The following is an 11,280-nucleotide window of genomic DNA, read 5'->3' on the forward strand; positions in this document are numbered from 1 at the left end:
TTTAATGGGCATATGTTTAAATAAACAAAGAAAATACAGCCTATATTCGGAGTCGTTGGTTTGAACTGACGCTTGAGGTACGACTGTGTGACCAACAACAACCCAGACCTTACTTATCAATCAAAAACAATACAAGAACAATAAAATCACATTTTAATAAAATGTGCCCATATTGACATACATAATTGCAACAGAAATAAAAAGGTTTATATTGCTTATACCTATTTATTTTTTATTTATTTATTTTCCCCTGCTAATCTTTAAAATACCTTATATTTTATGTTGTTACAATGCAATAAATGTAATAATATATGTATAAGGTAATAATTTAGTACTATTACTTTTCTCTTCAAAATGATGAAATGCAGTGTTAGTGTGTTTAGTATTATTTACACTGTATATCATTTTAATATTTATAAACATTTGCTTTTATTTTGTATTTTCATTTTCATTTAGGTTTTATTCATTTTTGTCATGTGCTTTTGGTACTTTTAATAGTTAAAAAATTCTATTTAATCTTAATGTTTATTTTTTGTCACTTATACTGTATATCATTATAGTATTTATAAATGTTTGCTTTTATTTCATATTTTCATTTTAGTTGAAGTTTTTATTAATTTTTGTCATGTGCTTTTGTCAGTTTCAAGAGTTTTTTTAAAATATTTATTTCTATATAAACTTGATGCTTAATATTTATAAATTACTTAGACTGTATATCATTATAGTATTAATAAATAAATGCTTTTATTTCATATTTGCATTTTATTTTTTATTTTTTGTCAGTTTCAATCATTTTTAAAACATTTCTATATAACCTTAATGTTGTTCTTTAAGTAATTATATTGTATATCATTATAGTATTTATAAATACATGCTTATATTTCATATTTGCATTTTAGTTTAATTTTTATGAATTTTTGCCATGTGCTTTTGTCAGTTTCAATTGCTTTTAAAATATTTCTATAACCTTTGTTATTTAAGTAATTACTTGTACTGTATATTATCATAGTATTTATAAATACATGCTTATATTTCATGTTTGCATTTTAGTTAAATGTTTATTCATTTTTGTTATGTGCTTTTGTCAGCTTCAATAGTTTAAATATTTATTTCTATATAACCTTAATGTTTTTATTTTTTAAATAATTACTTAAACATTAAGGTTATCTAGATTTAAAAAATATATATTTTTTTTATAAATACTATAATGATATACAGTATATGTTTTTATGTAAATATTCAATTATAAACATTAGGTTAGTTGCAAAGGCAACTTCTATAATTTTTAAGTAGAGATTATGTTTTTCTTTTTTCCTCTACATAATATTTATATCATTTCAGCTTCATTTTAATTTCTAAATTAAATTTATTTTTAACAATACCAACATCAGAACATACCTGAAGATATTAAATGTAACTTTTCGACACAAAAAAAGACCAACACAGCAGTTACAGTAAATATGTCTTTTTAATACTGTGTTAGCAGTTTTTACATTGGGGGAAACAGGGAAAAATTCGCAGTCTCTCAATAAAAAAAAAAAAAAAAAAAAACACTTCCTCACTGAGGCCACACACACACAGATGGAGATGTTTTCCCTTATGTGGCAAATTTCTTTTGTTTGATGGGTGCAGGCAACTGAGTGGCGATGTCCTCTAGAGGACGCTCAACCACCACCAGAGACTGATCCGACATCAACTCAACACACAGGATATCCTAAAAGACAGAAAGAGAGTAAAATACACGTTATATCCAAAATTTCAGAGAAAAAAAAAAATACATGTATGTGGCTCACACGCACCTTGAAGGTCTTACAGACTTTGAAAGCATGGCTCTGAGTTTTCCTCTGGTCTTCTGGGAGGCTCTTCAAAGTCAGCTGATTGTAGAACAGATCTTGGTCATCAGGCAGTGGCTAGAAAAGACAGATTTGTTTTTAGACATTCAAACTTAAATCAGAATAGCAAATGCTTGCTGAATATGACTGAGTCTCACCAGGCTTTGGTCAATGATGCAGAACATGTAAGCATCATGCAGGATGACATGGGAGGGATTTTTTGGATTGAACATCACATTAAGACACGGCGTGTCTCTCTCCAACCAGAGGCGATGAAGGCCCTTCCTCTGCACCGTTCTGCTCCAATCTGTGTACTGTTTCAGCTCTATGGAAAACTCAAACATCTGTGGAGAACAAAAAAACATGCGACTAAGAGACAGAATCAGATCTACTTCACGTCACACTTATGCTATTCAATGGAGGCTTTCATATAAGCTCACTAGTTACCTGTTGATCCGCATGCATCATAAACAGACAGTTTGTTGCTGGGTGAATGCCCATGGCGGTGACAGCAGAACTGTATATAGGAACTGTGCAATGAGCCTGAAACATAGATCATTGTTAACCATCCATCTTCTGTCAAATGTTTCTATAAGGATACACAAACACTGTGGACATATAACAAACCTTCCGTGTCTGCAGGTTGTAGATGTGAACCTCGTGGTCACTGTTTGCCGAGGCCAACCATTTGCCATCCTCGCTGGCTGCTAACAAGTGAATGGCCTGATTGGAACCTGGAGGAGGACAAACTTGTTACCTACATACGTTTGGGGTCGGTACGTTTTTTTTTTGTACTTAAAGGATTAGTTCACTTCCAGAACAAAAATGTAAAGATAATTTACTCAGCCCCTTGTAATCCAAGATGTTCATATCTTTCTTTCTTCAGTTGAAAAAATTATGTTTTTTGAGAAAAACATTTCAGGAATGTTCTCCATATAGTGGACTTCTATGGTGCCCCCCAAGTTTTAACTGACAAAATGCAGTTTAAATGCTGGATCAAAGGGCTCCAAACGATACCAGCCGAGAAAGAAGGGTCTTATCTAGCGAAACGATCTGTCATTTTCTTAAAAAATTAACATCTATACACTTATTAACCACAAATGCGCATTTATGCTCTGGTTCAATACAGTTAGGGTATGGTGGAAAAACTCCCATTACATTTTCTCCTCAAACTTTAAAATCGCTTACATCGCTGCAGAAGTACCGATCAAGTGTTTACAAAGTGAGCGTCCAATGATCAAACTCCCTTTACTAAAAATGGTAAAACAGCGATGTAGGGCAATTTTAAGAAAATGAAGATTGTTTCACTAGACAAGACCCTTCTTCCTCGGCTGGGATCATTTAGAGCCACTTGAAGCTGCATTTTGTAAGTTCAAACTCATGGGCACCGTTGAAGTCCACTATATGAACAGAAATCTGGAAATTTCTATACGACTGAAGAAAGAAAGACATGAACATCTTGGACGACAAGGCGGTGATTATCTGTAAAATACTTGATCAGAATACAGTAAAACAGTAATGATGTGAAAGGTTACTACAATTTTGAAAATAGTTGTGCTGCTTACTATTTTTGAAAACTGTGACCCCCCCCCCCCCCCCTCCCCAAGATTCATGGATGAATAAAAGTTCAAAAGGACAGCATTTACTTAAAATATAAATCTTTTGTAACATTATAAATGCATTTACTGTCATTTTTGATCAACTTAACGCATCCTTGGAAATTAAAGTATTAAAGGGGTCCTATTAAACTTTTTCACTTTTAGAATTTTAGCCAGTGTGTGGCGTGTATGTTTGGGCATAAAAACATCTACAAAGCTACAAAGTCCACTCCAAAGGAGGATATTTAGTAAAAAAAAAAAAAAACTACAACGAACAGCTCCTTAGACTACAGCGTTTGTTTACCGGATGCTATCATGTCACAACGTACTTGCCTCCTTTAGCAATCCAATGTGTTTTTGGAAGAAAAATATCCATATTTAAAACGTAAAAATAACTTTAATCTAGCTTGCGCTGTTGTACACGGGACTTGCTGCTTTGGGAAGGGGTGTCGCAGGACTGAAATGCTGTCTAAGCTGTTCGCCAATCGCAAAGCAGTGGGACTGCTAACCTATTATAATCGTAAATTATGTGAAAAATAATGCGTTTTTCAAACCATTAAGCATGAGAGCATGTTCTAGTGCACACCCAAATCAAAATAAAGACTCTGTAAAAGAGCATAATAGGACTCCTTTAATTAATAACATTTCTCACCTGACTTAGGTTTAAGGGTGCTCACAAACTTGCATCCTTCTTGGCTGAGAGAAACTATGTGCACTGACTGCGTGGAGGTGGAAAACAAATAGGAGGAGTCTGAGGAGAAGCAAAGCTGATTGGCTGAGCTGAGTACCTTTGGAAGTTTGGATATCTGAAAGAAGAAAAACATCAATGTTGGTCTACTATTTAATCAGTTTTCTTCAAAATTCTATGAGAATCTATGCCTCTTTAGCATGCCTTTAAACCATGTAATGTGTTTTCATGCAGCTCTGTGGAAATCTACTGCACCTTGGTGATGCTGACGTTGTTATTGTCGAAGTGTAGTCGGTAGAGCCGTAGACTGCTGGCTGTGGAGTACACAATCCATTCTCCACAGGGAGACACGGCACTGCAGCGGATGTGATCCTCACCCTGCAGAAAAACATCACAAGCTCAGTCACTTCATTTATTTCTGCAGCACTATGGATGTCACAACTCTCACTACATTCTGCTTAGTTATACAGTTGACTATTCCATATGGGTATTTCGTGATAATATTTCAATCAATTTTATTTGAATGTGTCTGTGAAGTTTCAGCTCAAAATACTCCAGATCATTTATTATATCATTTTGAAAACACCTATTTTAAATGCAAGCAGAAACGTGTGTTTTCATGCATGGCTCTTTAAATGCAAATGAGCTGCTGCTCCCCGGCCCCTTTTACAGATAGGGCTGTGCCTTTACAGCTTTACTCAGACACTCTGCCAAAAACATCTGTTTGTTTTTGATTATCATGTCTATCGCACTGAAATCAAATCAGTTTAAACTTCTGATAAATGGTTTTCTAAGTGCACACATTTCTGGGTTGGTAGATGCACCGGGGACAGGATTATACCACTTAAACCTGGAAAGTGTCAGATTTTCATGATATGTCACCTTAAAAAAAAAAAAAAGAAAGACACTGATTTTCAAAACAAGCACTGTACCTTCACTTTCAAATGAAGCAGCTTCTCTGGGTTTCTTTTTATAAATAAACTGCTTCCTGGTGTGCCTGAAAACAGAAGACCAATAGTTTGTTTCATGCCAAAGAAATTATCTAGAAATTACACATTTTCTGCTTGATATTAGTTTTATAAAATATTCCAACATGAGTTTGACCAGAAATAAAATGTTCAGGAATACTGTATAAAAGCATCCCAGAACGCACAAAAAAGGACAAAGCTAAAAATGAGCCAAGGCTGCATTTATTTGTTAAAATTACAGTAAAACAGTAATAATGTGAAATATTGTTAAATTAATTATTTTGTATTTTAATATATTTTAAAATGCCATTTATTCCTGCGATTACAAAACTGAATTTTTAGCATCATTACTCCAGTCTTCAGTGCCAGAAGATTCTTCAGAAATCAGTCTAATATACTGATTTGGAGCTCAAGAAACGTTTATTATCATTATTATGAATGTAAAAAAAATTTTTTTTTAACTTTTTTAATTTTGATACAATTTCAGGATTCTTTTAAAAATGTTCAAAATAAATGCTTCAGAAGGAAACAACGCATTAAGAGCCAGGGGTGTAAACTTTTGAACATAATGAAGATGTGTACATTTTTCTTATTATGCCTAAATATTATATATTTTTCATTTAGTAGTGCCCCTTCAATGGCTTCAGAACATTTTTTTTTTTTTACATGTTTCCCAGAAGACGAAATAAGTTAAATTTACACTGATCTTCAAATTCAAAAGGTTTTCACACCCCCGGCCTATTAATGCATTGAGTTTCCTTCTGAAGCATCACTAAGTGTTTGAATCTTCTGTAATAGTTGCATATGAGTCCCTCAGTTGTCCTCAGTGTGAAAAGATGGATCTCAAAATCACAGTCATTGTTGGAAAGGGGTAAAATACACAGAAACGCTTAATCAGGTTGGTACTAAAAAAAAAAAAAAAACATGCATTTGGTATCAACCCTCTTATTTTGTTAAAATAATTAACATCTGTGTATGTAAACATTTGACCTCAACTGTATGCAGTTTCATTGCTTTTGATGAATTTACTATTACCGTAAAATGTGAAAAATGCTACTGATTAGGTGTCCAAACTTTTAAGGACCAAACTGAATATCATCTTCACCTTTTTCTTTACTCTCTCCCAGTCTCCATAGCTCCAGATAACCAGTGTACTGGAAAAGCATCAGGCCTGCCTTCTTTGCACAGGACACAAGTCTCCTCTGCAATGCAATGCAATCCCATTAAGAATCAATTACAAATACGCTGTCTATGTGCAAGTCAAAATTGTACAATACTCACATGTGGAAAGTAAAACTTCCTCAAAGCAGAGGCCACTGACCTCACTTCAATTTTGTCTAATAAAGGTCTCACAACCAGCTGTGCATCCATACCTGAGAAAAGAATGCTCTTTTAAACTATTTTAAACACAAACACTTCAGTCATGATGAATTGTGTGAAGGAGGCAGCTGTTTGAATCATCTAAGAATAAACTCACCTCCTGAAACCACAGCTGTTGTGATCTCCGCCAAAGCTCTGATGTCATGAGTGTGGTTCTTAAATGTTCTTGTTCTGAACCATTCTTTGTCATCCTTTCCCAAAACCAAAGAGATAAACTGGAACTGTACCACAGTTCCTTCTGACGTTCCGGCAACAAGGCTGTCCTCATTCTGTCGTTCAAGAGGGTACAGATGTTATCCTGCTTATTTTCTTATAGTACGTCATGTTTTCTATTGAAGCATAAGCTCACTACCAGAATAAAAATTTCCTGATAATTCACTCACCCCCATGTCTTCCAAAATGTTCATGTTTTTCTTTCTTCAGTCGCAAAGAAATTAAGGTTAATGAGGAAAACACTCCGGGATTTTTCTCTATATAGTAAACTTTAATGGTGGCCAATGGGTTGAAGATCCAAATTGCAGTTTCAATGCAGCTTCAAAGGGCTCTACACGATCCCAGACAAGGAATAAGGGTCTTACCTAACGAAACAATCTGCCATTTTCATAGAACAATTAAAACTGATATACCTTTTAACCACAAATGCTCATCTTGCACAAGCCCAACCTCACACGTTACCTAAACATGTTGTAAAGGGCACATGTGGCATAGGCGAAAACCCAGATTTTACAAAGCAAATGTGCAAAGACAAAGATGGAAGTGAACATAAGATGGAGTTTTTTGCCCTACTATACCTTTTTAAACCAAAGTACACAGCAGAAGGACTAACCACACATGATCTTTCCAATGTGATTACGTAATGCGTGAAGTCCAGCTACTGCAAGATGAGCATTCGTGGTTAAAAAGTATATAAATTTTAATTTTTGTAGAAAACAGCCGATCGTTTTGTTAGATAAGGTTGTTATTCCTCGGCTGGGATCGTGTAGAGCCCTTTGAAGCTGCATTGAAACTGCCATTTGGACCTTCAGCCCATTGGCCACCATTGAAGTCCACTATATGGAGAAAAATCCTGGAATGTTTCTCAAAAACCTTAAATTCTTTTCAACTGAAGAAAGACAGACATAAACATCTTGGATCACAAGAATTTTTATTAGGGATGCACGATATGTATCGGTCGATAACTTGCGCGTTTTGTCAGTAAAGCCGGTTCTGTAATCAGCGGTAAATGCCATCAGGTGCGTGATTTCACGTTGAGCCGTATATACTACACACAGCCGTTGTTTACAGACGAGCTGCGCACATTCACACTGATAATGAACATTGCTATGTGCAGCTCGTCGGTAAACAACGGCTGTGTGTAGTATATACGGCTCAACGTGAAATCACGCACCTGATGGCATTTACCACTGATTACAGAACCGGCTTTACTGACAAAACGCGCAAGCTTTATCGACCGATTGGTATCGGTGCATCCCTAATTTTTATTCCAGAAGTGAACTTTTCCTTTAAGAGAAAGATTTAATCTTCTCACCTGAGAGACTGATAATGCCAGCACATCACATTTTGTGACAATATGGCTTTTGATTAGTGTGCCAGTTTGATCATCCCACAATTTGACCATTCCCACAGAGTCTCCACTGATGATGGTCCCATTCGACAGGTAGACCACACTCCACACCACGCACTCCTTACCGCGGGACGTCCCAACCCCTCTGTCAACCAGCATCCTGTGTAAAGAGTGGCCTACAAAACATATTAAACACTTGATTACATTCATATATTCTAATTCATGTGCTAATAACAACACTAAATCATAGACTACAAGAATACATTCTGGAAGAATGACGCCATTTACCTGTCTCTACATTAAAAACCTGGATCACATCCATCATTCCAGCTGCTATTTTAGAGCCTGATGGATGCCAGGACAGAGAGATGATGCGGCCTGTGGAATAGGGATTTCATTAAACGTATGGATTTTTTTCAAATACAATAACCAATCATCACATTCATCTGAAATTTCAAATATGACTACAATCTTACTTTTTTGCCTGTCCAGATTTCTCTGAAACTGTATTGTGTCTTCAATCACCTCAAACAGTTTCACAGTTCCATCTTCACAGCCAACCTACAAATGTTAAAAACACAAAAAAATAACGAGAAAATTAAAGTGTACTCTCTTTAAGTACCATTAGTATTACACTATCAGTCAAAAGTTTTTGAACAGTAAGATTGTTTGTTTAAAAAAAAAGAAGTCTCTTTTGCTCACTAATTTTGTTCACAATTTTGAAATATTTGTTACTATTTAAAATAACTGCTTTCTATTTGAATATATTATAAAATGTAATTAATTTCTGTGATGATCAAAGCTATATTTCAGAATCAGAATCCAGTCTTTAGTGTCACATGATCCTTCAGAAATCATTATAATATGCTGATTTGCTGTACAAGAATTTTTTTATTGTTATTATTATCAATATTTAAAACAGCTGAGTAGATCTTTTTTCCAGGATTCTTTAATAAAAAGAAAGATCAGCATTTATCTGAAATAAAATGCTTTTGAAACATTACACACTATTCCATTCAAAAGCGTGGAGTCCGTATCTATATTTTTTTTGGGGGGGGGGAACCTGAAAAAAAAAACTCCTCAGCTGTTTTCAACATAATAATAATAATAATAATAAATGTTTTTTGTAAAATCAGAATATTAGAATGATTTCTGAAGGATCATGTGACTGGAGTAATGATGCTAAAAATGTAGCTTTGATCACAGGAATAAATTACATTTTAAAATATATTCAAATAGAAAACAGTTATTTTAAATATTAAAAATATTCCAAAATTGTTCTGTTTTTGCTGTATTTTGGATCAAATAAATGCAGGCTTGGTGAGCAGATGAATCTTCTTGAAAAAAAAAAATATATAATAAAAATATTACTGTCCAAAAAATGTTGACTGGTAGTGTATATATCATGCAACGTAAAGCTTTATTAATATATGTATATATATATATATATATATTTTTTTTTTTTTAAAAACAAGTGCTTATTTAGTACAGTTATGCACACTTTTTTTCCACAAGTGTTTGCTTGCAATTTGTTGACTTGACAATAAATGCTGCTTGTTTTTTTTAATTGATTTAATTATCTAATGCAATGACATTCATACAATAAGCGTGGCTGATTTTTCTTACTGTACACCTATTGGAACCAAACCTACCGCTAAGTGTGTTCCTTGCTGATTTCCTGTAATGGCCCAGATTGGCCCTCCATATGCATCTATGGTGTATTTCACTTTCTGGTTTGTCAGGTCATACTCAGTTATTCCACCATTCAGTCCCACACCAAACAGACGATCTCCAACCCACGACAGGCCTTCTATCCCACACTGCTCTTTGCCAGGAATGAACTATGGACATAGAAAACATAATTAAACATTTTTAAGAAACAGTTTGCTATTCAAAAGCCATTTTATTAACATAGCTCTGGTCTCCAAACCCAAGACAGAGGTGTCTTATGAGCATCAATTTGATAAATGACTGAACGTATGTTACCTTTTCTTGATAATATCTGTCTGCACAGTCGAAAATCTCCACTGAGCCGTCCATCCTCGCTACTGCTAACCTTTCAGTATCCCGGTTGAAAGCCAAGGCTCTGATTCCCGACGGCATGTAGTCAAAGAACCGAACCCGGTGAACTTTAAATTCCCCCATCGCTTATTTTAGATCTGTGGACATCAGGAGAACATTGTTTTTCAATGAATAGTCTGCTCATTTGAACAAACAGTTAAATCAATGCGGACTGGTCACTACAGAGATTCTAAACGACATGATGGCCCTAAAAGTTTATAAAACTGCAATTGTAACTGTTTAAATGTCATCATTTGCTCATTTATTCACAATTAGACTAAGCGCATCATGTTTTGGTCTGTCCCTCAAAGTGTCCTGAAGTACGTTAACTACTGATTTTGGTGGCACATACTTCATGCCGTATGATTCAAGAACAAGTACAAAATGACAATATATCTTCTTACCTGCTTCTCTTACTTATTACTCTCTTTCAGATGTTTTACCACTCAGAAGAAGCGCACACGTTGAGCCGCAAGATGCACCACGTTGGTTACCCCTGAACCGGAACAGAAGCCCGCTACAAAAATGAATTTCAAAATAAAGGTCTCGAACCAACATAAAATACAATTATAAGTCGATACAATGTAAATACATCAAGGTACATGTGTCAAAATATAGAAACGCTAACGTAACATTTAAACCAATTACAAAACAGCAAACATAAGGTGAAAAAATAAAAAAAATAAGTGCAAAAAATAAAATAGATCAACAAAACGTGCCGTACTGTAATACTATGTGTATTAAAAATCTACTACGAAAATACGGCTCTACATTAAAGGTTTTGATAGCTCGCTTTAAAAGAAGTCTGCCCATGTACAGCCTTACTTCAGAAAAGACTTTTAAAGGGATTTTGACTAAACTAAACAAAACAAAACCGTAAATTCAGTCTATTAACAAACTTGGATTTATGAATGTAAACTTTGTAAAAAAAGATAAATAAATTGATTAAAAACTTTTTCATCTTCTTCATGACAATCAGTGAAGTTTAAACGTACATTACCAGTTAAAAGTTTTTTAGTGTTCAAGACCTTTCTTGCTTTTATAGAAAGTACACTACCAGTCAATTTTTTTCAACTGTAAGATTTTTAATGTTTAATGTTAAGCCAGCATTTATTTGATCCAAAGTACAGCAAAACGGACAATTTTTAAAATATTTTTACTATTCAAAATACTGTTTTCTATTTGAATG

The 11,280-nt window shown here is 34.3% G+C and overlaps 1 protein-coding gene across 1 annotated transcript; it reads right to left on the reverse strand.

The window, feature by feature from the left end:
* Positions 1 to 1,470: 1,470 nt before the first annotated feature.
* Positions 1,471 to 10,588, reverse strand: utp4 (UTP4 small subunit processome component). The gene is made up of 17 exons (XM_073850827.1): positions 10,496 to 10,588; positions 10,017 to 10,189; positions 9,683 to 9,871; positions 8,507 to 8,591; positions 8,319 to 8,408; positions 7,995 to 8,206; positions 6,564 to 6,735; positions 6,368 to 6,459; positions 6,192 to 6,288; positions 5,051 to 5,115; positions 4,374 to 4,496; positions 4,083 to 4,236; positions 2,460 to 2,566; positions 2,280 to 2,375; positions 1,991 to 2,176; positions 1,800 to 1,910; positions 1,471 to 1,714 (listed from the first exon to the last, which is right to left on the reverse strand). Exons 2-17 carry the CDS (start codon positions 10,173 to 10,175, stop codon positions 1,598 to 1,600), a joined length of 2,055 nt encoding a protein of 684 aa, XP_073706928.1. The 5' UTR covers positions 10,176 to 10,189; positions 10,496 to 10,588; the 3' UTR covers positions 1,471 to 1,597.
* Positions 10,589 to 11,280: the final 692 nt, after the last annotated feature.

Source organism: Garra rufa, chromosome 11 (assembly GCF_049309525.1).
Source record: "Garra rufa chromosome 11, GarRuf1.0, whole genome shotgun sequence".
Lineage (NCBI taxonomy): Eukaryota > Metazoa > Chordata > Actinopteri > Cypriniformes > Cyprinidae > Garra > Garra rufa.